The sequence below is a fragment of the Diachasma alloeum genome, unplaced genomic scaffold (assembly GCF_001412515.2).
Source record: "Diachasma alloeum isolate Michigan unplaced genomic scaffold, Dall2.0 Dall_scaffold_00179, whole genome shotgun sequence".
NCBI lineage: Eukaryota > Metazoa > Arthropoda > Insecta > Hymenoptera > Braconidae > Diachasma > Diachasma alloeum.
This window is the reverse complement of record NW_021680345.1, coordinates 1,726,450-1,754,407: the sequence shown is the minus strand read 5'-3', so window position 1 is coordinate 1,754,407 and position 27,958 is coordinate 1,726,450. Positions and strand designations below refer to the sequence as shown.

Sequence of the window (27,958 nt, the reverse complement as noted above, 5' to 3'; positions counted from 1 at the left end):
GTGAAAATAAAAGGCCAGGAAATTCAGGACTAGATAATTTTCGTAAAGATGAATAAGTTGATTAATTAATTGTAATTGATATTAATTATCGTGAAGTTTAATCCTTGATTGAAATTAATAGTAGCGCTACATGTATTTGGAAACGTTTTTATTTGCTTCAATTGGCTGTGAGGCTGATTAGTAACAATGGCTTTTGGTCAGCTTTCGATGCCTGATGAAAATGCTAGGAGACACTGTTGAAAATTTTACACTGAAATTTCCGGTAAGAGCCTTGGAAGCTGCTAATTAGTAGCGTTTTCACTGTAATTTCAAGAAATTTCGTCACTGAAAATTAATGTTATGAAAAAATCCGTGGGACCAGTAAATTTCAGTTTAATTATTTCGGGAAAAAGATTGTCTGGTGCCCCCGACAATTTTTCCAGTGTAGCATGACAATTTTTCTAGTGCTACACAATAATTTTTCCAAGTGTGTGGATTCTGACTCGTTTATGGTGCTTAGCATATGAATTTTTCTATAAAATTTTTCTCAGTAATTAACCACGAAAGTATGAAATTGTGGAAGATGAATAAAAAAACACAGATTTGAAGGAAATTATCTTCGTCTAAATAATAATCATTCTTCATCTATTGAGTTATTTTCCGCAGAAAAAATCTCCTACGAAGTTCAATGATAATCCCAGATAAATGACAAAAACCATACAAAATTGAAATGACAATTGCGTCAAAAATTCTGTACATTTTTTAAATTTTTATTTGTGTACTTAACAAATGTAATGACGATGATAACATCAGGTGGAGATAACACATCGACTGGGATGTTAGTAAAGTCATGAAAAAAAATACTCACCGTATCTTTATTACTCTTCATAGTCCTCCTCTCGTTGATGGTTAATTGCCACTTTATCTTACTCTGACGCGTTATATTTTTCCCATTCTTATTTTTACACACGGGGCAATTAAAACTCGTCTCAAATGGAGACGTCATTTTCCCAGGATTATCGGAAATACTTTGTTTGTTGTTTCTCGAAAGAAACTGTGTGATCAGGTGTCGATTCGTGTCCATAGAGAGGTTTTCCTGTGAGAGTGAGGGGAAAGTGTTTCTTTTCCTGTGTTGCTTTTCTTTCCCGCCCACTTGCTTCCTCGGTGACCCTGGATCAACTTTCTGCTATCGTCGATCACGTTCCACTGCAGTCGGTGGATTTAAATCATTGGGGTATGGAAAAACACAGTTTTAACATGAAAATTTTGTGTTGTGAAATAAGATATAGTTTCGCTATAGTGAAATGAGAACATGAAAACTAAATTTCAGAACTTTTTGGGGATTCATTTTTTCAAGTCATTTTTCAATCAATTGTTAGCAATACTTCCGAAGGTAAACGGCTCATATTAGGAATTTTGTTCTTGCATCGATTTGATGGTCATGGAGACGAATGGAAGGGAAACTTTGTCAAATGTGTTCTGTAAAAAATAATTCTGTTACAAAAAAATTATCCGCAATATTGAGCAATCATTAATGTTCATGGGGATAATTTTTGATGGAAGGCAGGGTAAATTTTTGTTTCACAAATTACCCTCGCATTCAGTAAATTTTTCCGGACCAACGGAAAAATGAATAGTTGGTCAGTAAATTTTTCCGGACCAATGGAATAATGAATAGTTTTTTTTAATCGTTATTTTACATCGCTTCGACCCGGTTAGGGTATACTGCGATGATGATCAAGACTTTAAAATGGTTAGATCGCACCATTCTACCCGGCCGGGTTTTGAACTCGGAACCTTTCGCATGTGAGGCAACGAACTTACCCACTGCACCAAGCCACCGGGCTCAAACGAATAGTTGGTCCTGAAAAATTTACTATGCGTCTTGCATTTCCCCGATATTTCCGATCGCAATGTAGATGTGGGAGCCATCAAATGGTCTCTAAACTAACTACTCTTGGGGGCCAACCAATGATATCACTGGGTTCTTCGTGTTCTCATTGGTTGAGCCTCACCATTGGTTCCCTTCTAGGGATATCATTGGTCGGCCCCCAAAGTAGTTATTTCAGAGACCACTTGGTAGCTCTCACATCTTCGTTGCGGTCGCGAATTGGGTGAAAAAGTATTGAAAATCGAGTTCGCTCACGATTACTTGACTTCATCCGTAAGTTTTCTCTAATTTTTTTTGTCCGTGTACTGATCGTTCTTTTCAGTTTCCCTTCATTCGATTAAAAGTTCAACATTCATTAAGAACTCAAATTCTCCGGAGTTGAATAGCATACACGGAGAAAAAAATTCCAGAAAAATTACTGTGATAGCGCGGTAAAATAGGTTCATTTGGCGGACCCGGAAAAATTCTTGTACCTGCACCGGATTTACCGTGAAAAATTCTTATACTCCACAGAAAATTTTCTGGTGCTGGCACGGAAATTTTTGCGGGTCCGTCCAAACGAACCCATTTTACTGTGCTGGCACAGTAATTTTTCTGGAATTTTTTTCTCCGTGTACATCAAATGTTCTTCAAGAAATTACAATCGGTCCAAACGAAAATCGATTCTAACAATTTATGGAGGGCTCTTGGCTTTGTTCAAAGGAAAATGTGGCATTGCATTCTAAAATCGGAATGCTCGGGTGAAACGAAGGGGTCGGAATGATCCCAACTCATTTTCTTTTTATCACCAAATTTTCTTCAGCAATTTTAAAAAGTCCCCTCATTTTCACCCCTGGAGCAGTCATCCCAAGGTATACTGTGTAAATTCAAATGTCTTCGGTATTTGAGGGACATTTAAATGAGCTTCCAAAAGGGACGAATTCAAAGTTGTTTCAAAACCAAATGACCTAACGTCGAATATAAGCAAACACATCACCATGAAGGACATCGTTTTGGGCTTTAGCTGAGGAGACGTCGTAACGGAGAGGGGTTCTGTATCAGTATGTGGGTCCCTCGGTGGCAGTGGTGGAAATCCGTTGGATTTACTCGGCGAATAAAATCCGATGAGGCGCCGTCAATATGCCTGGGACTATCCTCTCTCTCTTGGTGATAATAAATGTCAGATCGGGGCAGGAAAACTATTCAGATTGGATGGATACAAATTTTTTTAATGAGTTTGAAACCTTCAATAGAAGACGCTTGGGCTTTTTGGTTGAGACTTTGGATTTCCAGGCTCTATCTGAATATTATGAATTATACAACAACATTATTCATGGTGCATTGACTGCTATTATTGAATATTCCGGAAAACACAAAGTCACTGAGCAGAAATGAACGTTAATGTTTTTGATGAAATTTCTCATTCTTTTGCAATGTTGGAATTTTTTAAAATCCAAGTAACAGCTGTATCTGAATTCTCAGTGTCGTGAAATTGAATCCAATTTGAGAGCGAGTAGTTAATGAAATCTTTATTCAGCTCAAAAATTCAATAAAATTGAGTTTTTTGGGTTAAATGAGCATTGATATTTCGATGAAAGTTTAGATTTTCACACTCACAGAATTCCCTAACACACTTGAATTTCCAATCAATACATGAATATATTCAGTACCAAATAACGTTCAACTTTTAATCATTTCAAGAATGTATTCATCTAAATTTCTCTGATTTTTACCAATTTTTCTGGAATTATTGAATTGCAATTGAAAATTGAAATAATTACTGTATACTTAACGGTATGTAGTGAATGTGAAATTTCTTTATTCGATTATAATACCCAAAGAACTTCAAAATGATCGGGTATTTCCCGATAATTTCGTTGCATACAAACGAATATGTCAAGTTTCGCAGGTTAAAAAAATTTTCTGCAAAACTTGACACTTTTATTTGTTTTCAGGGAAGCTTGAGAGAAATAGTGCGATTAAGTTTGAAGGTCGAGGGGTATTCGGTGGATAATTATCCGGGACTGGATGTTGGCGAAGCGGAGCGCAGTATTCGAGGGCTTCTTCCAGCAAAACATCCCATTGGTTAGAAATAAATGCAGAGCTGCTATGCAATTATCAGATGCAATTTCCAGAAGCTAGTGTGGAATTTCCGAAAAAATTTGATAACAAGAGTATCGTGACCTCGAATACTGCGCTGTGATTGACTACAATCCAGTCCCGGAAAATACTCGATATAATTCGCTTCTGATTGGTCCACGGGACGTCGAATACCGCGATTCTATTGTTCGTAAGGGTGATGGGGGAAATAATCATTGAAAATTTTTGGTTGGATAGTTTCCGTTGAAGACTCAACAGTTTAATGACGGAAACAGTGAAAAGTCATTCTAACTACTCAGCTAACAATTTACCGGTAAATTTCCGGATATTTACCGGTCTTACTGGGCACTTTTAAATGACATCCGTAAAAATTGTTCCCTAGGTATACGATTTCCGCCATCAAGCTCTGGATTTTTCAATAAAAACTATAAAAATCAAGTGCCTCGAAGAGTGGAAAAACATCAAGTCCTTCACGTTGTTCGTCGCAATTTTTGTCAATCTAAAATGCACTCCAGTAAGAAAAAACCATTACTCACGGATCCCTCTCACGATAAAAAAAATCATAGATGACAAATCTCATGCTTCATCATCCTAATTTAGTCTACAAGATGCCACACATTATCCTCCTGATATCTGCAAGAGCGCCCACCTCCACCAAGCAGCCAGCACGGTAGACCGTAATATCTCGTAATGGGAATAACCTTAACGTACGACGATAGTGTAATATACGTTAAGTTTAGTTTAGCGTTGTTACCCACGTTATTCTCTCTAACGTCTCCCCTCGTGGACCACTTCGAGTAGGGGTGCATAATTTATCGCCTCCTGCCCCCACAACCCCACCAAAAACCCTAAACATAATGTGCACTAAGTTACAGCCTTACTATGCATGAGAATTCCAAGGTTATCGCTATTCAAACCATCATCAGAGGTTCGCCCCCCAGTTGTCATCGATTAATCTGCTATTTGCATTGGTTTACAGGCTCTCTTTGTTTTGTCAATGAATAGGAAATCCAATGAAAATTCAATTAATGAAAAATACTCTCAGTTAGACTTTACGGGAATATTTTTAACGACAAAACTCTGGTGGTCCTTTACATCTTATGGACGTTCAGGTATTTTCATTCTGTTCGATTTTATGTTAAATCATTTATTTATTTCGTGAACATAATTTTGTCGGAATATGACTTACAATAACTGCATGGTGAAAGAGACTCAACAATAGCACGACTGTTTTATATTGTTTTTCGGTTGTTAAGAATATACTGTAAAGAGCGGGTACATTTAATAAATAAATAACTGTTTATTAACCCTCCTGTAGTCGCACGTCTTCGCCGAACGTCGTTGGTCGCGTGGTAAGCGCTGCGCCGTCCGTACATTCTCGAGCGCAGCGTTGCCAGAGCCATATGACACTATAAACATATCACCGGCCAGGGACACCCACACCGCACACGCTGCTTGGGACTACCACGAGGGTCGGCAACACCGCTCGTCAAATTTCTACTACGAGAGTGGTCGCACGGTGAGCGCTGCGGTCATTTTTGCTAACCGCGCTCGACAAAAAAATTAATTGAGAAAAAAATTGTCAGTGCAGGGCAACCCTACCGTGTTTAATCCCACCAGGATATATCATTTGAGGAACTGGTAAATAGGCAGAGCGTAATTCATCACATTTCTAGAGATATCGTGAAAATACCAAAGACGGCGGTGTTCAGACCATAGCGCGACCACTGGAGGGTTAAAGATTTTGGGACAAAAAAAGAGATACAAAAGGAGTGACCCATCCGTGGACTACAAACGAACATAAAAGAATAACGAGAAAGATAGAGACGATCGTTCATGAAGATGGCTGAGAGGGGGAAAAGGGGAAATAAGCAACAATATAGTTTTTGTGCAGAATAAATATTGCCCTGATGAAGAGCCGCTGGAGAGTTCGAAACGTTGGCAAAGTTAAACAATAATATATTTCGTCATTAGGCAAAAAAAAACTTTTCGGGCGAATAAGAGTTTGCAGCCCGAGCCGAAGGCGAGGTTCAGAATGACAAAAAATGATTTGCAGTTTTTTCAATGGAAGTTTTTGAATTTATACCGCTTTTAGGGCACTTCTTGACTGGGAGAAATTGAGGAACAGGAACAATACTCTCTTAGAATAGAATTGATTTTTATTGTGACTAGATTACAAACTGTGCTCCTCACAGGCCCACAAATGGCATCAAATAAGGAACGTACACATAAGTGAATCGAAGATGACGAACAGCAGTGAATTTTATTGCTCTATTCACTGCTCTGCTTCTTGGGATATGTGGAATTGTTTTTTTTTCGACTTTGACATTTGTACGACATCGGGATTCATACAAAATAGCTGTCGTTTCCTTAATCTACCTTAGAATCTATACAATTCTATGATGTTTGGGTCATAAAAGTATTTCATTTTACCTCGAGAGTTCACATTAATTATTCTTTAATGATTCATATATTTTCGTTTCATTTGATATTATCTGATTTTAATGATAGTCTTGAGGTCTCATGAAATATCATTTATCTTGTATTTAGGTATACTGAATATCATTTAACACTACAGTTCGTTAATAATATTTATAACGTATAATCTAGATCGATATAATCTTGCTCATACACTGTACATGGCAGACTGAAACGAGTAGCCAAATTTCGCCATCGTTTCACTGATCATCTCAGACTCTCATTCATATTTTCATTTTACCTACAAGTAATATTTCTTTATTTGGTATTCCGCTGAATAATTCATTCATTTATTATCGACATTAGAATATTACAATTGGTTTATCCTTTGAGTTAATTTTCATTACGATTTTCGTAGTAATTTTAAATTCTCTACTATACAGATATCTACAGGAGCCGTGAGTGCATCGCTCGCACCTTCATTCTCGTCTCAAGGGGTTTTGGAAAATTTTCATTTTATTGCACAGATAACTTTGGTCAAATTATAATATCAGTATTTTACAATAAACGAAGAATGTCATTTGAATCAATTTCCCCCTATAAATTCATTCAAAAAATTTCCTCAAACAATCAATAATGGAAAATTCGTGTTCGATTGATCCAAATGAGCACTCTCATATGATCTACATCCATCATCACTCGCAAAAATCCCCAAAGACACTCGTAAACTCATCATTTAAACGGTGGTATTGACCATGGCCAGAAAAATGTTGGGCCAATATATCTACATTTACTTGAGCACATGCATTTTCTCCACAAGAGGGCAGAGCACCGCTTTGAATTCCACACGCAGCAATGTGTTTGGGAATTTTGTCTATCTCCAGTTGTCCACATGAAAGATTGCCACATCACTGAAAGTACATACGGTTGATCGCCACACACCTCAAATACACAACAAATTTTGCATAATTGCATTGTGCACTTGCATTAAGTCCGAGCAAAAGTACTGCACACATACTATTGTCAACCTTTAAAAGTTGTGTATGTATCCAATTCCACAGGGCCTTTCAACACATGGAAACTGACACGCTCATTAAGTGCACAATCATGTTCTCCACATTATAGAATAAGTGATTCAATTCTACAATGTGTAGATTCAATAACACACCGATCTTCCTTGCTTCCAAACGGAAGCATTGTATTCGTCAAATCTGAAATTTCCATTCTTTTTCTTTGACGATGACTAATTTAGGCCTCAGGAGTTCGATAAGTTGACAATACTATGCGTGCAATACTTTTATGCAGACTTAACGCAAGCGCAGAATTCAATTGTGTAAAAGTTGTAGTGCATTTAAGTAGTATAGCAATCAAATATGTGTTCTTTCACTCATGTGCCAATCTTTCATGTGGACAAACTTGGATTGCAAAGTGTGCTCTGCTCTCTTTTGCAGAAAATGCGTGAATGTGAATGTGTACAATTAAGCTCGGATTGAACTTTCTTCTGACCATGGTCAATACTTCCCATTTAAACCCTTAATTCGGTATTCACCCCCGATTCTCATCCCAACTGAGCGAGAGCGACTGTGACCCAGTGGCAATGGGATTTGTCGTCCAAGAATCAAACAGAGAGGACCAGTAGCCAGCAGCCGAGGTAGCAGCATGCTGCCAATATCCCGGAATCCTGCCCCCCGACCCAGGTGCACTGCTCCCCACTCCAATGCCCACCCCCACCCCAATGCCCGCCGAGTCATTGGCATTGCCACTGCTCCCCCCAATAATCCTAATCTCCTCATTAGCCTTCTGATCCGCCGCATTATTTTCCTCATCATACATGAGATAGTGTGGCTGCGATGTTGTCGACGATGGTGTTGACGATAGCATTGGCGATGCAGCGGATCTTGGCCTGGGTCACTCGCTCGTCCTCATCTGATTCACCCCCTCATTACCCTGAGAATTGCAGTTACTTTGGCTAGATGTTACCTGGCTTATGGAACCTCCAGTGGTGGTATTATTATTAACCGAGTGATGGGGGCTGGACGCAGCCCCCGCCTCACCTCAAACTTGAGCCCTTGCCGTTTGGTTGTGCTCGGGTCCTGGTGAATGGGGATTAGTACTGTTTGTTAATGCATACTGACAGGCACTCAAACCACCACCAGATGATGCTCTCGAGCTGACCGGACTTATGCTACCACCACCGGTTGCTGTTGTACCACCAGTGCTGAATGAACTTGCTGAGCCATACTCACTTGTATGTTGTTTTGCCTTTAAACGTAAGGTTGCTAAGCTACTATTCATCACTGAACAGGGCTCGGTGGGTCCTGTGGCACGATGATGGGAGTATACTGGGGGTCCGTATGGATGTGGTGGTGTTGGTGCTGCGTAGGGACACGCTGCACTCGAGGCTGCCACTGGTGAACCAGCAACTCCGAGACCTGAACCCATACCAGGAAGCATTGATGTGGCTGCTTGACCGACTGACATCGACATTCCACTGACGTGACTGGAGACTGAGGTGGACGCGTTGAAGCAGTTGACTGGTGCCACTTGGGCACCTGCCAGCTGATGGTGATGGTGGTGGGATGCTGTTGGGACAACTGTGCTGAGGTGGGCCCAATTGAAGGGTTTGCTGTTCAGGGGGGAAGGGACCTTGGCTGCCCAGTTGTTGTAGGAACTGTAGGGGCTGTACATCGCGTCCACGTCTGCACGACCTATGAAACTGTTCAGACCTGCTGCACCGAAACCCGCTTTGAAGTCCGCGGCCGCTGCTGCTGCGGCATTGGCTGCGTTCCGCTCACGCTTTCTCCATTTTGCTCGACGGTTCTTGAACCAGACCTGTGGATGAAAGGTGACGGTTTATGTTTAGTTTTGAAACATGCGGGATTTTTTAGGTCGGGACAATCCAAAGCGTATTGACAGTGTGTGTTGTGCATCTTAGAGCTCCGATTTGTAAGTGGGAGACTCAGACGTGTGAAAAACAAGTGGGGAGGTGCTTTCGTCACAATAGCGTCAATATATTTTTGATGATAAATTGGCAATTTGCTTCCGAAGAATTTCTATAACGATCCTTAATGATCTACTCATCCGATCGTTCTGACGAACTTGTCTACTTTTACCAATTTAGTGACCCTCGCTATCTAGTCGGAGACAATGAAATTATGTCGCATAATCATTGGATTCATGTACCGTAAATATTATAACTCATGTACAAAGCAAAAGCATAAGGCTGAGCTTTGGCCCTTTTCCTTGAGACAAATGGCCCAGGGGAACCCCTTTTACTCTCGTATATACAACGATTCCCTCTCTCTTCTTCGCTCCTCCATTCTGAAATATGACGGCGTTAATTCAAGGCGGCGCCGAGAGAGAACCAACGCTCGATACTGTTGTTATACGCCTGAGGTTCAACGAGAAAGAGAGAATGATTCTGTACGACCTCGTCAGCCGTTTTCCCACTTCCCTTCTACGGGTTATTTTCCCCATTGGTGGAGGAAACCCTCCCCGACAATTATACGGGTGGTTGCGCACGGATACAACGTCGAGTCTCGTGAAACTGTGAGGCAACCACCGGCACAAAACGACGTGACGTGAGACAGGGATATAGATATATGCGACTGCTTTCTTGGTGGAGGGATGAGGAAAAACGGTGAGGAATGAGGGGCGGGAGAGGCTATATACCAAGATGGATGGCAGTGGGAGCGCACCGCGGAAAAGGTAAGAGGCGTGACGAGTCATTGAAAGTGTAGAATTGGGAAAAATGAGGGGGACGGGTAATGATGAGTAATGCGCGAGATTTTGGGGGCATGTGTTCTTGAAATAATCAATTTAATGTGCTTGCAATTGAGGTAATTAGGGTTTAGTGTTGACAATTTTCCAGCGAAATTTCCGGTAAGACTTGGAAATTTCTAACTAGTAAGATTTCCACTGAAATTGCAAGGAATTTTGTCTTTGAAAATTCATAATGTCATGGAAAAAGCCGTGGAACCTGTAAATTGGAGTTTAATTATTCCGGCAATATTAATGAAAAATCACGAAATTTCAAATTCCGAATTTATTTTTATAACACATTTGGTTTTTTTTATATTCCCCTCTTATAATTTAATGATGTCCCTTTACAACATATGTGACATTGATATGAATATAAGAATCATACATTCATGAAATCTCTCCGGTTTAAGTCGACTTATCCCCCTGTTGTGTTTTTGAGGAATATTTGCGAATCTAAGGGAGGTAGAAAATTTTTGTAATTACATTTGTTGTAGCTCTTAATCGGCTCTAGAAAAAAAGTTATAACAAAAATTTTGCTATTTTAAATCTAATTCTCCCTTAGATTCCGACATATTGAGATGAAAACTGGTCAATAGTCAAAATTGACTTGTACCGTTTTACCATTTCGCTGCTGAATTCCAGTGTGTCTTTTGTTTGGCGAATGATTGCTCAATGTATTGCATAATCATTCACCATGTATCACCATCATCATGTATTGCATAATCATTGCATAATCATTCATCCTGTGTGCAAATTTCACAGAAATCCCCAGAAATTTTACCTTAACAGCACTAGAATTTTTCACCGCCGCTGGATTGGGATTTTTTCCAATACTCATACGAGAATTTTTCTAGAAAATTTCTCTCCGTGTACTGACTCGGCCATACCCCCGACTTGCCATGATTTTCTAGGACACTGTTAGAAAATTACTCTTGAAATTTCAAGTGAAAAATCTTGAAATTTTTAACAACGAATAATCTACATGGAATTTCCATTGATTTTGTTATTGACAAATCAGTCGATGTTATTGAATTTTCAATGAAGTTTCATTTCTCCGGTTCATACGGCAATGAAAATAACTGAAAATCCTGAAAATTCCGGCAACTTTTCTCCTGAATTTTCAATTTGTTGCTTAATTTTTGGGATCGGTTTGAAAATTCAAGTCGTCATTGAAAATTCAATGATCATTCATAATGAAAAACTTAATTTTATTGAATTTCCAAGATGAAACATAAATTCCATGAGCACACTGATAGAACGGATTAGTTATTGTTAACGAATGGATTTTGGTTGGAAGTTAGGGTCTATTCGGTCTCACCAAATGTTCATTCGTTAATAGTTAACAAATGTGTATTTGAGGAGCCTTGTTTGACTTGACTTTCGCCATTCAAGTGAACCGTTCGTTAACTATTAACGAATATTCATTTGGTCATATTCAACTCTACCATTCGTTAATAATTAACGAATCTCGTTTGGAATAAATGAATCATTCTATCAGTGCAATTCAGTCTGAAATTGAATTCAAGTTCAGAATATTGAAAATTCAAATGCATCTGTTACTTAAATTTCAAAAAATTTCTAACAGTGTACGTTTTATTCAACTTTTTTCTCCGTGCGGGTGAGACAAGTTGCAATAAATGTCACATCGACGTAAGAACAATTTGGTTCCTACTCGCAATGTGACCCTAAAAATCAGAGTCATCGTTCGGATTGAATAGCAGATTCCTGTCAACCTAAATAAACCGGCCCATTTATTTCAATTAAATAAATCGCCTTCCTATTACAATAGGTATTTCTTTTCACTTGAATGAATCCGATATCACTTTGAAAATAAATGTAATGTCACGGTTGAAGGCTCTCATCGTAGGATGGTCGAATGCAACTTTGCTAGCAAAAAATCGTTTTATAAAAATAAAAAATGAATGAGTATTTTCATGTTTTTTTTCTCTCCTTTGACCTCTGAAAATGTTAACACTAATACGCGTGTGTATAAAATGGCAATACAGAGGTGGAGGAAGATGCTGTTGGTCGCAGACTCGAGAATCAATAAACCCGAGCGTACGAGAGAGAAGGTATATGGAGCGCAGTGGAAGGCTTTGGGCTAGAGGGCTTGTACACGCGAGAGAGGGCCGCGCCCATAAACTTTAACGGCATCGCAAAATCTCACGATAGCCGTCCGTAAGTAGTAAACTTGATGAATGAACTTTCGAATATCTGGGTAATGCCTGTAAGCTTTGGGAAAACAAGAAAATTTGATCCCCGGGACTTATTTTTACCTTTTTTTACGAGTTGTAAGCCCGAAGTTTATTTGTTCATTGTTTATCTCGTTATTTGTGTCTCATCATGAAGGGAATATTCATAGAGTGATTGGATTCGGAATTTGTTTGAAGATCATAAATAATTCTGCTGGTCCAATTGATTATTTATGGCTGTCAGTGGTGTGGTTCGAAGAACCCACAAACTATGAATTCCACGAGGAAGATCCCAAGAGAAAATGGGTCTTAATTGACACTGATGGAAAAAATTATTTTCACTGAGATGGTCCTTTCTTGGAACAAGTATTATGTACTTGAACCAATTTCAAATAAATGAGAGATTACGGTGAATATCAACTATTTCTTCTTGAGATACACGGAGAGAAATATTCAAGAAAAATTACGGAACATTTCACGTAATCCGCAAGCGAGAATCGTTTTCAGTGAATTTCTATAGGAATATAAGAGAATAAATCTGAAACGTTCAGTAAATTTTCGGGTCTGTCACCGAAAAAATACGAAAAAGTCACGTAATTTTTCTGGAAGTTGTAAAATCTAACAGAAACTTCAAGACTTATTATGCCTCAGAACATGAAAATTCTTGGATGTTTAAGAATTTTTACGAAAAGTTCCGAAAAAATTACGGAACGTGTTGTTAAAATCTCCCCCTCACGGTGACTCATGGGTAGCCGTGAGGAGTCGGACGGATGAGTAATTTTTACGGAACAGATCGTAGAATTTACGTGACGATTGACACTTTTTATTGAATTTTACTTCGCTCCCAAATTACGTTTCGAAACGTAATTTTTACGTCTTTTCTCTGGTAATATTGAATATTTCTCTCCGTGTACATTTACTTGAATCAAATGAAACCCTCCTTGGCGTCAAGTCACATGCATTCACCACAAAAATATAAAAGTTCTATTTTTTCAACCTAATATAATCTCCAGTCGAGAAATTTTCAACTTTCATGAATTCATAAAAAATTCGTACCTAGGAGATGATTACATTGAGGAATGAATTGAATGTTGTTTTGTCGAATGAAGCAGATGATTAAATTGAACTTTCCAAAAAAAATTACAATGAAAAATTTGGTATAAAAAAAATGGCAATAAAAATTGAAAACATTTGTCATTGAGATTTCGGAAAAGCCACAGAAACAAAACGACCTCCTGCGGTATCATGCGAGCAATAAAACCTCATCAAATCACGACCTGCCCCCTCTGTTCGCCACACGCTCGGTAAGCCTCTGCATGGCTCAATCTACGGAAGCTTATATAACTGTAATGAGACCGTGGCCGGGCGTCTCATCAATCACTCCACCCCCGTTTTGTGCCCTCTCCCTCTCTTGCCACTGTACTCAATGCTCTCTATATGCTTCACCATATACCATAGTAAACTGTGACTGTAGATACGTTATAGATGTTCGAGACCCCGTGTACCATCACTCGTGATCCAGAGACTTAACGTTCTCGGACAATCGTAATATATACGATCACTTTTCACTCCATTTCATTCATCATTGGATGGAAAGTTATGGAAACTATCCGCAGTAGTTATAGAAAGAAAATATATTCATTTGAAACAACTTCCCCCGATAATTCTATTTCTAGTGATGTGGGAACGGATCATGTCAGACGTGAAATCTTTCGCGGAAAAAAATATCCTCGAATGTGGTATATAATATTCTGGAATTAGGAATATGTGTATTCGTGAATCCGGTGTATTATCTTCTAGATTCTCGAATAATATTCCGTAATCCGGGATACTGCATTTTTAATTCCGAAATCAGTAGCGAAGTCGTCAAACGGTTTGAGTCGATTTTGGCTATTGGCCAGTTTTCAATGAATATCTCGAAATCTAAGGGAGATGGCAAAAATTTTCTCATAACCTTTTTAGTAGCACTCACTTCACTCTACGAAAAAGGTTATTATGAAAATTTCGCTATCTCCCTTCAATTCGGAAATATTCCTGAAAACTCAACTAAAGACTAAATTGACTTAAACCGTTTGACCATTTCGCTTCTGAAATAATATTCCGGAATCCGAAATATTTAATTCTCGATCCCAGAATCATATTCCGGAATCCGGAATATTTTATCCTCAATTCCGGAATAATATTCTGGAGACTTCCTCGCATGGAAATATTGTACGTTGCGTCTATAAGAGATGACATGTACTGACGACGCGCCGTCTGAATTTAAGTCAGACCGGGCAATAATCACGAGGAGCACTCAGGGAAGTATTTTCGTACGTTCTTTCTCCGCGGATTCGCCCTTTCGTCTGGCAATTGGGGGTTTTGCGAATTACTAGTGGGTTTCAAAGGGCAATTGGTCGTATTTTGGGACATTCTTTTGGAATTTTTGAATTATTATTCCCACGGGAGGTCATCGAGCTCCTCACTCTGAGGACTGCTACGAGTCACTACACGAGGTCGAGGGTTGGGAGGCCCCAAACTTGCACTTCGTCACAGCATAATTTCGTCACTGTTTTTTTCCTTTCCTTTTTCCTCTTTTCTTCGAATCATCAATTTGACGTATACTATCATCCAGAGAATGAATTTAACCCAATTCGACTGAGAATCCATTTGAAAATTATATATAGCGGATTCCGGAATCCAGAATAAAATACCCCGAATTCCGGAATATTATTCCGGATGACAGAATATAAGATTCCGGACTCCGGAATACAGATATTCCTGATTCCGATTCGAGGATATTTTTTTCCGTGTTCAATATCGAAATTCAAATCCATAACTGCAAATTTTAAATAATAAAATCATTGTAAAATGTCCGGAAACTTAGAGTGAAATGGGGCTCAAATGATATCTCTGATGTTTGACCATAATAGTCTATTTTGTAATACCTGCCTCAAAAGTTCACTTTCCAAAACCGTTTAGTGTGTGTAAAGTGGTTATTTTACGCACAATGTGCGTATATATACACCTGTAATAATAAGAATAATAATGATAATAATAATAATAAAATGTACCTTGACAAACCATGTATGTGGCCTTGCGGCCACATATATGTTCGTAAGTTCAAGGTCGTGCGTAAAGTGAATTTTGAGTGTGTAAAGCGAAGCTTATCACACTCCTTATCCTACCGGTACAGTAATTTTTACTCTACCGGCACGGTAATTTTTATTTTTATCAGGATAAAATTTTTCTAATGTAGAATCAAATTTTATATAAAATTATGTATTAATTTTTACTAAATTTCGGGATAGAAATGAGGAAACGATGGCTCATGATACACTTTTATAGAATGGTAGGATAATTTTTATCAAAAATTGCTCTCCATGTGCGTGAGAAATATCTTAAATTCAGATGTCACTCTCCTCAAAATTACAATTAGACTATTCCTGCAATTCTATTTTTTCCTAACAATATAAAATCACTTGACACCGCCATAATTGCCTAGACAACTCCATGATAATCCTCTCCCGAATTTTCATCATAAAACCGACTTGCACAGAAAACGGAAAAACTCTTCTCAAAAATGGAAAAATTCGGGGAAATGGACAGGAAAAAATATTTATAGGAATCCCGAACGTATCATTTCCAGGGTTGGAGGATACTTCAACCCTAAGTTTCAAGCCAGAAAGTTTCCACTTGTGTATCGACGCGTCTCCAAGTGCGTATCCATGGTGCGCGTTATCCTATCTCGCCGCAGCCTTCGCAATAAGTAAAGACGAAGGACGGGCGAAAGGGGAAGAAGTTGAGAGAAAAAACGGAGAGAAGGGACGCGTTGGCATGTGTTACGAGGGTTACATTCAAGAAGTGAGAGCGAGAGGAGAACAGAGCAGCTCCCGGGGGGCAATAACGAAACGAAGAGGGAGGATCACGCGCGGATGCGAGGGACGCGGGTGCGGTGGCGCGCCGTTGCCACCAGGAGGAAGAGGTGGAGGAGGATAATATTGATCCCCTCGTAGCCCCGCCCCTCCTTCATCCAGCGACGCCATCATTATATTATCCACCATCCCTGCCGTCTCTCTATCTCTCTTCCCCTCAAAAATTCCATGTGCAAACCTCATACACGATTCCACGTTTCTTCTCAATTTTTAGTTCCTCTATTCTACTCGGTGGAATAACGCTTTTCCGACTATTTCGACTCACTTCGAAATCGAGTCATCTCCTATTTTCCGATTTTACTGGAATTCTGAGTTCCTTTTATTTTTGTTGGGTCTGGAATGAACCCACGTTTAAGTACGTGGAGACTGTTAAGAAGAGGGACTGAGTAAAATTTTTTATTCACTCTGGGAATTATCATGAAAGGTAGATTTTAACTAGTTGGAATAATGTTGAGAGAGTCGTGAATGGCTGAATAAAGTTTCGAGAATTCTATTTGGCTTGTAATTTTTTGTATACGGGGGTTTTAGGAATGTTATGAAATTTAAGTGTTGAAAAAGCGAAAAAATTTATCGAAGAAATGAACTGCATTCTTGCTTTATGGAAAACAACATCGCAATTAAGTAATCCTGCACTTTTAATATATTTTCAGTCGAGAGGATCTAGGAATTTTCGTTCAGTTTTCAAGAAACTTGTATTTTTTCTAGTGAATAAATCTTGAATGATTCTGTCAAAAATTTTAAAAAATCATTTTTTTTTCAATTTCAAAAAGAAAATATTGAAATTTTCTTCTTAACTAAATTGAAAACATTACAATTAACAAACAATTAATTAATTTGAAAACAGTTCGTCTGGTTTGAACACTTCATAAGCCTGCGAGCATCGTCAAGTGATGGTATTGAAAAAAAAAAAGGATAATTGCATTTGGAATTAGTGAGGGATTTCATCTTGTAGAAGATTTTTCACTTACTTATCTTGACAGCTAGTACTGAGCGAAAATAACTGGATGAAACGTATACCGTTCTATAACTTTTTGATACCACTATAATAAAGGTCAATCTCATCGTGTTTCTAGCACTAGATGGGTCACCTCATGAGGGAAACGCCGCAGCGCGGTGTTTTTCTGTAATTGCCACTGACTGGCCAACCGGAAAAATAAAAAAAAATTGACTTTTTCAATTGAAATGTTTAAAAAATTATACTATTTTTAGAACAACATAATTCCCGGAATTCTTGAAGAGAACGAATCATTTCCAGCAGACGAATTATTTTTTCCCGTGGTAAATGAACCGGCCCGTTTCGCGACGTTGCCGGAGACTCGCTTAACGCGCCGGGGCAGTGTAGAGTGAATTCGGCAACGCTGGCGTCTGAATAACACGGCGGGGAATCCCCGCGGAGGTAACCAAGCCACAGCGCCGTGTATAGTGACCAGGCTAGGTGTGAAATGAATAAAAAAAAATTTGTCCGTTTGAATTTGATTTTTCTTCCGTGAAAAATCTTGAGAGCCTGAAAGTGATGAAAACGAAGAATTCCATTAGAAAAAAAATCCCGCATCATTTACTAATGTGGAGAGAGTTATTTTTTTTATTTCAATGATAATTTCTATCTGTCCAACCAAAAAAATCCTTGCGAAATGAACGGGGATGGCCATCACTCGTTGGATTTTTCAATATTAAGAGAATAATAATAATAATAATATTGAATAATATTGAGAATATTGAATTGTCAATTGTCTAAATTATTGATTGATAAAATAATTCTGAATTTCAATAATTAATTGATGATTAATTTAATAATGCGAATTTGTAGAGTAATAATAATGAATTTGAACCTTACATTAATTACGGGTTACATATAATCATTGAAATTAAAAAATGGTTAAATAATTGATAATATGGAATTGTCAATTGTCTATTGAGTAAATAATACTAAATTTCATGAAAAAGGATTTTCAACTAACCAAATAATCGTCAACCTTCCCAACTAAATTATTGATTGATAAAATAATTCTGAATTTAAATAATGAATTGATGATTAATTTAATAATGAAAATTTGTAGAGTGATAATAATGAATTGCCTCGTTCAAAATTTAACGATAATTCTAAGTTATGATTACGGCTATCTCTGGAAGTGAAATAACCATTTTCCACGAATCGCGCAATGATTTAAAATAACACAAAAAAATTTCATCAACAAATTGGACATTCGCAAGCCCTTCCCGTTTTCCCTCGAAAACTTATCTATCCATCTCTGTTTTCCCCTTTTACCCGAGCTTTTACTCGTTCTCCAACGTTTGGGGAATGAGTACTCGCTCACGAGAGAGTTTTCCAACGTTGGAGGGACACACCAAAGGCGTCTCCATAAATCTCACTGTACCGTCGAGATGGATCAAGGCAGAAAGCGACCACGTCTCACTCTTCTGGGGTTCGTGCCAAGGAAACGCGTCACTCTGGCTCGTATATAGGTATATATGCGTACTTTGTGAGCTCCAACGAAGAGAGAGGATCTAAATCGCGTGGGAGCATGTGCGCACTGCGCATCCAACATACATCATAGACACGTAGCGTCTTGAGTATGCACCTTACGTTGCAACTGAGAAAAGACTATTGGTAGTGGATTCCTTCGGAATTGTTCATATCTATCACTTCTCACTTGTGATATGTCGAACCTTTTGTTCACACAAAAATTTTAATTTTTCACCAGTTGAATTCTTGAAGAGATGATTAATTACTAAAAAACTGACGTGAAACCTTTCAAGGATTTTTGCAAAAAAGGAAATGTTAATAATCAATATTTTTATTTAAGTTTGACTTTCATTGTTATTCCAAGAAATGAACAGATGTACCTATTGCATAATCCTCAATTATACAAGTATCCTAATAAAATGATGAAGCTAAGTAATAAGAGCAATTAATGAATTTTTTGGGAATCTTCAAATGGCGAGTTACTAAAGATGTGGAACAGTTTCCACCCGCAGAGAAATAACGGACTTGAATCAAGCATAATACTGCATTTGAAATTTGTTTATTCACTTAATTCATTTTGCATTTGTTTCACAGAAGAAGAAAAGTTAATAATCAAGATTTTTGTTCAGGTGTAACTTTCATTATTATTCCAAGAAATAAACAAATGTACCTATTGCATAATCATCAATTATCCGAATATCCTAATAAATCGTAGTTTAGGAATTCAGGAGAAATTATTAATGTGATGTAATTTTGAAATGAGAAATTTTTCCTAAAAAATATCTCCCAGAATGATCTCCGAAAATTTAGCCTGAATATCACTTCTTCTCGAGATTAAAATCCATTCAAAAATGAAGTTATTTCGTTTTTAAAAACTTCCCCAAATTGAAGATATCGAACATTTTCATTTCCAGAGAAATGACGCACTTGAGTCGAGTAAAATGTCTCATTTTCATTTCATTTTTTATTTATCGATTCATTTAATTTTTCCTTCGTTTTTTTTTTGTAAAACAGAAGAAATTGATAATCAACATTTTTATCCAAGAGGAGCATTTTTTCTCTAAACTATTGTTTCCTCCATTGAATAGTTTCCGATAAAACTCAGTTTCAATAACTGAATTGTCCATAACTCTTTGTCGCACCGTTTATCGGCAAAACGTCCTTCAGATTCGGATTCTACATACAAAAAAAAACAGAAAATCATCGAGTCAACCCATAACCCTCAAAATGGATGCGAAATGGTACCAAGGGCAAAGGAAAAACACAGCATCTCTTCCCGATTACTTCCAGTAGGTCAGGTGGACTCGCACCGGCGGTGGACGTGTACGAGGGTGTTTCATAGTGATCCAGAATGATCCCGTTGGATTTAGAGCGGTGGGTACGACGCCCTCTTATTTGTAATTGACCGTGAACGTTTTCGTAGCACACATGTGAAAATCACCAACAGCGACAGTTAAAACACAAATCCTTTTTTTCCTATCACACGAGAAAACGAACTTACACTACTATCGCGGCAGAATGTGAACACGGAAATTCGTAGTACGAGCGCTCTAAAACGACTGGGTAGTTGAGTTTTATGGATTTTTTCTCCATCGTTGGGTACACTCTTTTCTCCGGGCAGTGGGGCTATGGCCAACAGTGTGGGATTCGGATATTCAATGTTGGTGCACCTGTATGGATATTAAATTAACACCCGTAAGCCCACCGAGTATTAACAACTTTGCAAAAGATTATACGAGATTATGAGCTCAAGCGAAACACGTGATTTTTAATGCTCATCCCAGCCACCCCCACCTCTCATCTCCACCACCTGCCGCCCCCTCAGTCATACGCTGGGTCCTCGGGTTATTTCGTTATTTATAAACAGCTCATGAAAATACTCTTTATCTGGAAATATTTGTTCACGTTCATTCCCGGGGGTTTCCATCTACTCTTCGTTTCATTGAAATATTTCATTGTTGGTATTCAAATATATTGATTGAACGATTAATTCAGTTTAAACAAAGTTCCTTAATAATTAACGATACATATTGACACCTTAATAACAGACAGGCGTATGTACATAGGGAACTTATGGAACTTACGCTGGTCTGTTATTAAGGGGTTGATATCCTTTCCTTTCTACACTGTTAGAAAAAAAATGAAATTTCAGGGACTGTTGACTACTAATTTTTCAGCACAGTGACACTGAATGCGATTTAAGGAAAAAAAATTAAATTTCAGGTTTCACTGAAAATTCAGGAAAATTCCAAAATTTTCAGCAGGATAATGACGAGAATTCCTTAATTTATTTGAATTTTCAATCTAATATGAATATTCAGTACCAAATTACATTGAATTTTCAGTGCAATCTGAAATGTTATGGCTTTTTTCCCCCTAAATCGCATTCAGTGTCACTGTCCTGAAAATTCAAGAATATATTTACCGGGATTTTCTGGTTTTCTATTCATTTTCAGGGAAAAATAAAACTGAAATTTACTTTAAATTCCTTGAAATTTCAGTGATAATTGAATTCGATGGAAATTTCCAAAAAGTGTACCGAAAACTTCAGACAAAAACTTTTAACAGTGTAAAAAAAGCATGGGCCAAATCTCGAATCGAAAATGAGAACGCGAACATGGCGGATATCTCGGACGAATGGAGAAAGTACACTGTTGGAAATTTTTTGAAATTTCATGGAAGATTTTATAGCAAATCACATGAGAATGACATTGCATTGGATTTAGAGAAAAAATGGTTATGAAATTTCAAGTTTTAAGTAGAATTCTCGGAAATTTATGAGTTTTCAGTGGAAGTGAGCTGGAAATTTCATAACTTGATTGAATTTCCAGTGGAACGTGAATATTTAGAACCAAAATGACATGAATTTTCAATTTTTCCCTGAATTTTCCTGATTTTTCACGAATAATTGAACTGAAAAATCAAGTATTCCATTGATTTCCAGATGATTTGAACAGAAAATCAATGGAATATTTTATTTTTCAATGACAAGATTTCCTGAAATTTCAGTGGAACTTAAACACGATAACAATTTTCAGAATTTGCTACGGAAAAATGAGACGAAAATTTTGAGTTGAATTTTCCGTGTCACCAGTATTGTGAAAATTTCTGTGAAAAACCAGTATTTTTTCACTGAATTACATTTCGCTCCACGATTAGCATTCGTATAGTAGAATTCGTCACGATTTTCGAGATAATTTTTATTCAACTTTTCTCTCCGTGTATAAGATTGAAAAGGTTCGAGTCATAGATATTACATATGTTTATGTTACTGGGCCCGATAAACCGCAATTTTTCCCTCGCCTCGCGCATCTAGGTTGCGGGATGACATGTCCACGCTCGACACTACTTACATTCCTATATCAATTCAAGCTCCCTTGCCAGACCAGTGTACTACCTCAGAAAAGTTGGATGAGGTTGAATATATCAACGTTTTTCTTTCTTTTTTTGTTGATTTTGTTGGTAAACTTGATGTTTTCCGTTTTATTTGAATGAGAAAAAATGGTTCGGGAGGTCGCTGGCTGGATGATGCGTCATTTATCGAAATTACTTTATCTGTCTTTATAGCTCGATGTGGCTATGGCACACGTCCTTCGGCCATTTATAGTAATTTGACGCTCCCCCAGGATATTTCAGTGATACTATGGAGACATCCATTTTCTGATTACGGCTTTTGACGTGAAGACGTATTTTATTCGTTTCGCTTGACCTTGGATATAAAACCATCACATTGATATTTCACCTTTTTGCTTCCGAATGGAATCATTGGAATCGCTCAAATTTAAGGATATCCAAGTATCTGTTACAATTTGGTACAGACCACACTATAGATTCATCCATTTTCACTCATTAAATTTATTGCGTGAGAAAAATTTGAAAAACGCAATTAAAATTGGAAAAAATCATGAATATTCAGCGTCATTTAAATTATATTTTGCAAAGACTTTAACAAATCTCTAAACCCCTACAAATGTTCTCATCTAACATTCAATATGACTAAATAAAACAATCAAAATGATGAATCAAAATACTCTCTCTCTCTCTCTCTCTCTGGAGAGAATGCTGACAGCCGCTAACCCTGTGAATACGAATGACACCAGTAATCCTTACTCTCATACCGGTTAGTATGTCCCGGAGCGTACCTATACTCGCCATGGTCATTGCCCAGGGCCCTGGGCAAACCCCGTGCCTTCCAACTATCCACCTATACACAATTCCTCTCTCTTGATTTACCCATTATACGTTCAGCCACACGTACACATTAAACTGTCTCCTCTCTCCTGCGAAACCTATTCCAGTTAGTCCAACGTACACGGCCACCCACATAAGCCACCAAATGTGGAGAGAGTGTGTGCAGGAGAGTGGGACAATGATAGTGGGTGACCGTCGAAGCGAAGGGCGCGCGCGCGCAACCATACTAATCCGCCGATGGATTTATGGTCTTAATCACAGGCGGATTATCTCGGACAGCCGCGCCGCTCTGCCACCAACCGAAACATACGCCTGCCTCTTTGCAGATAACCGCGGCTAACTGAGAGGACATATTAACATTAACTGGATTTCCTGACATTTTGGGTAAATGATTTTTTTGAGGTTTCAATTCGTGACGTTAATGTATGCGTTATTGACTAATAGAGGAGGAAATGTTTATTGAAAGGTGAAGAGAATTATGTGTAAAAATTTATCGATATTCTGCCAACACTGATAGAAAGGATTAGTTATTGTTAACGAATTAGTTATTATTAGTTAGAAGGATTAGTTATTGTTATCTTTGCAGATAACCACGGCTAACTGAGAGGACATATTAACATTAACTGGATTTCCTGACATTTTGGGGAAATGATTGGATTTCCTAGCCCAAATGGGGTACAGTTAAGAGTAAGACGGCCCATGGTAATGCAGAAAAAATCAGAAGAGAGAAGTGGGAGAGGCAAGGCAGACGAATAGGGGGCCTATAAAACAGTAATGGTAGTAGGAAAGAAATATGCATAAAAAAAAAAAATTCAGATGCGTTGCAACAATTGTAGTCAACAATTTTGGCTAAGGAACTTCAATTGAATTGATTAAGTAGTTGGAGAGTAATAAATATGAAAACATGTGATCCCCAATTTAAGAAATATATTAATTAAAATGACGCAAAAATCTTCTTTTAATGCGATTTAATTGTTTTTCTCATTCTCAAACTTCAATGAATCCACATCAAATTAATATTTTATTTAAATCCATCATAATTGAACGGAAGGTCAACAAAATTGATTGAGGATGTTCAAGTATCGTTTACAGTTTGATACAGACCACAACCATTTTCAGTCGTCAAATCTGTCAATTAAATTGCGTTAAAAAAATTTGAAAAAAACAATAAATATTCAGCGTCATCGAAATAACCTTTTCCCACAGAATTACTATTTTTTTAAACATTCGTTGTTCGAATATTTCAAAGGTTGATAACACAAAAAATCCAAACTTAAATTTGAGCGATTACAAAGTTTCCATTTGGAAGCAAAAAATGGCCAAAATACTTGGATATCCTTAATCGAACTGTTTCCGAGAACACAATTTACCAATGTCCACAGCCGATAGTCGACCCGAGAAAGTCTCTAGTACTCAATAGATTTTCCCAATTTTTTCCCGTATGACATAAATCGTAATGCACCACTGCGAAAGAGATTTCGACCTGGAGTTTAGCAATAATCCTTCGAATGTACTGTGGTTGGTTTTCACAGCGAAAAGCCACCGCCTGGACGAGTGGGGCCCACTGGCTAGCCCGCCCTTCCCGAATTACAATGAAGAACGATCTCCGTTGTTGTATGTTACAGTCTGCGAACACGTAAAAGCAACAAGAGAGTTTCGGCGGCGGGATCTCGGAATGCCACAGAGTTTTGGTACATGGCGTTTATACTCACTGCAGAGAGGGGCACACTCATGCGGTTCTATAAATCCAAGCAGGGCTTACTGGCGCAAAGCTGGCGCGCCCGGTCTAGTCTATCCCTCTGAAAACATTTGAACTATTGCCTGTTTCGCCGGCCAAAATTTTTTTGCCGTTTTTAATCTTCGATGGAGGTGTCAATGGTTTTTTCATTTTTTCGGAGATTCACTTTGCCCTCGAATACATCTGTGTTTTAGGCAACTACACTGTTAGAATTTTTCTGAATTTTGTGAAATTTTTCTGAAATTCACGGAGAGAAGTATTCAATAAAAATTACGTATTTTTTCCGTAATTCCGGAGCGAAATGTGGTTGTAGGAAATTTTACGGAACCGTCACGGAATTTTTCCAGAGCTTTCTGTAATTTTTGTCTAAATCGCCTGTGAAAATTACGATACTGTCATAAATTTCCTGAGCCGATCATATACGTTTCACTTACAAAGATTTTGTATCAAAAGGAAAAATCGAAAGACGGAGGCAGAAGGGGGGGGGGGTATTCCCGCATTATGCGACTGTTTAAAGGTTTTCTTGATTTTCACAATTTGCATTATCGTATGGACGTGAAAATTGGAATCCCATTGAATATTCCATAAATGAAATGATTCGTCAATAACAACGTGCATGGAAAGTTCATGCTAATTCGTCGTTATTAAAACTTTCAAGATTTTTTACTTGAAATTTGAAGAGTAATTTTTTAACAGTTTAGTCGCGAGTTCTTGGTGAGAATAAACGGCTCCAGGATTGAATTAAGACACTTTCTCGAGGGCGCCGGTTGCCAGAAGGTCAAAGCAAGCTTTGTTGATTTTGTAACTGATACGCATCAATGCCTGGCATTGTGCCAAAAACTTCCGGACGCATTTCTTTCGAACGTTAATGTTTAGTTTAGTCATGTTGGAGTATATTTCATGGATTCAGTGTAACAAGTTTCTGATTAATTAAGGAATATTTATCAAGTGAATTGTCAACAGTAGAGAGATTAAGATGACCCATGCGTTACGGTAATTTTCAGATAACTTGATCTCTTCATGATCTCTTGGAAAGCAGAAAGATTGGAGAAAATTTAGGGAGATTGATCATGTTTTCGGAAGTGCGAACATTTGAAATATGAAAGTCGATCATTTTTCGGGGAATGGATGTTGGAAATTTTCACATTTTGAAAACTATTAATTGTTAAGAATTTCTACAAAGAAATTTTGCCCATTGCAAGATAAATGAGTATTTTTTTTTTTTTAATTATTTTGCCATGTACTCGGCTTTTCACAAGTTCCCTAATTTGCGATTATCATGGGCCGACTTCCTCTCCAACCGTGTCGCATTGTACCCCAGGAGCTGTACGCCGTGCACAGACTCTCCTGGTGACCAAGGGAAACCATGGAAAACCTTGGTCGACACGGACGTCCATCGACCGAGCATCATCGAGGAATGTTTTTCTGCCATTTCTCCGATGATTCTCGGTGTCTAGACTACAGTTCGAAGGTTTCCGAAGGATTAAAAAATCCCTGCCCCAAGTCGGACTCGAACACGCGCCTCACGGGTCCCGGATAAATGAGTATTAATTAATTAGCGTTTATTGCATTTACAAGGGGCGAAAATAAAATTACTAATAATCGAGGTGTCAAGAAAAGAAAGGAGAATGAATCAAATCAAATCGATTGGGAGTCCCTGACTTCAGAGAAAAAGAAGAATGCATAAAGGATTTAATACAACTGAAGGGATCAATAATTCATAGCAATAGAGAGACACTCCATTTTTCCTTTTTATAAATTTGATTCTCAATCATAAAAAATCCATGAGTTCTTCGAATTTGTTTATGAACAATAAGATATACAAATTATCATCTCATCAAATTCGTTAATTTAGGAATTGAATCCTTCATCAAACGGTTAAACTGTGTACGTTCGAATCCAACTTCTGAAGCTCGATGTTCTTTAAACTTTGTTTATGAACATCATAATAAATTGTCGAGAATGAAATTTACAAATTTCATGTCACCGAATTTGTTAATTAATTAAATTCTTCATATCTCTCAATGGACGGAAAATTTACGTAAACGTTACATTATCGATGCGTGAAATGGCGATTGCTCTTCCATTTCGATAATCGCCAGCCACGTTGATATGCATCTGTTCGATTACCCAGCTATTGGTGGAATAATCGAGGTGACCAGGAGGTCTCATTAGTCCCCACCCCCCTCTGGCCCGCCTATCACCACCGACTTATCGCCCACATCTCTAAAATATAGTTAAATGAAACTCCTTCTATGGGCTATTCTGCACTCATATCCAGCAATAACTAACACTATTTAATTGAAAACTAGTAGCCAATATTTAGAGTGCAGAAAGCACTCCTCCTCACGGCGAAATTTATTAATCTACAATAATCAACAAAATATAATATACAAGTGAATATTTCTATCCCGAGTAAATATTGCAACGTAATGAAATTTTTTAACAAAATTTCATTCATGTTTACGAAGAGGAAAATTCAATAAAAATACCAGAAAAAAAACGTCAAAACTACGTTTCCAAACGTAATCCGCGAGCGAAGTGAAATTCAATAAAAAGTGTGAGTTGGAACTGAAATTGTACCAATCGCCACGTAAATTCTACTATTTGTTCCGGAAAAATTAATCACACGTCTGATGACTCACCGCTGTGGGGATAACAAGTTGTTCCGTAATTTTTCCCCAACGATTGAGAAATTTTACGGAACGGAACGTAGAAATAACTCACCAGCTTCATAAAAATTGTTGAACGTTCAAGAATGTTTGATTTTGGAGGCATGAGTCGTGAAGTTTCTGTAAGATTTTACTTCTTCGGGAAAAATTACGTGACAATTTCGTACTTTGTTTAGTGATGAACCTGAGAATTCACTGAACGATTCAGATTTCTTCCCTTCACGGAGAGAAATATTCAATAAAAATTACGTATTTTTTTCCGTAATTCCGGAGCGAAATGTGGTTGTAGGAAATTTTACGGAACTTTCACGGAATTTTTCGAAGGCGTTACGTAATTTTCATCTGAATCTCCTGGGAAAAATTACGATACCGTCCCTTAAAATTTCTGAGTAGATTCCGTAATCGGTGAGCGAATTGTGAGTTCTGTAATTTTTACTCTTCGCGTTTCATTCCTATAAAAATTGCCGGAAGACGATTCTCCATTGCGGATTACGAGAAATGTTCCGTAATTTTTACTGAATATTTCTCTCCGTGTAAGGAGTTTTATTTGATAATGAAACCGGTTGAAAGATCATTAATTACTAAAGTACAGTTATCAAACGGTCGACACACTTTGGATTTTTGTGAATGAGGAACTGCATTCGTTTGAACTAGACTC

General features: G+C 37.8%; 2 protein-coding genes across 2 annotated transcripts in view; one reads left to right on the top strand and one right to left on the bottom strand.

The window, feature by feature from the left end:
- Nucleotides 1–6,832, top strand: part of LOC107043206 (piggyBac transposable element-derived protein 4) — a 31,033-nt gene extending 24,201 nt beyond the window's left edge. The window contains exon 3 of the mRNA XM_015264600.2: nucleotides 6,811–6,832. The gene's annotated coding sequence lies outside the window, so the exon portion shown is untranslated. The remainder of the gene's footprint in view (nucleotides 1–6,810) is intronic.
- Nucleotides 6,833–8,177: 1,345 nt separating this feature from the next.
- Nucleotides 8,178–27,958, bottom strand: part of LOC107043221 (pituitary homeobox x) — a 40,748-nt gene continuing 20,967 nt past the window's right edge. Inside the window, exon 4 of the mRNA XM_015264612.1 lies at nucleotides 8,178–9,199. Coding sequence (XP_015120098.1) covers nucleotides 8,423–9,199 — 777 coding nt within the window. The 3' untranslated portion in view covers nucleotides 8,178–8,422. The remainder of the gene's footprint in view (nucleotides 9,200–27,958) is intronic.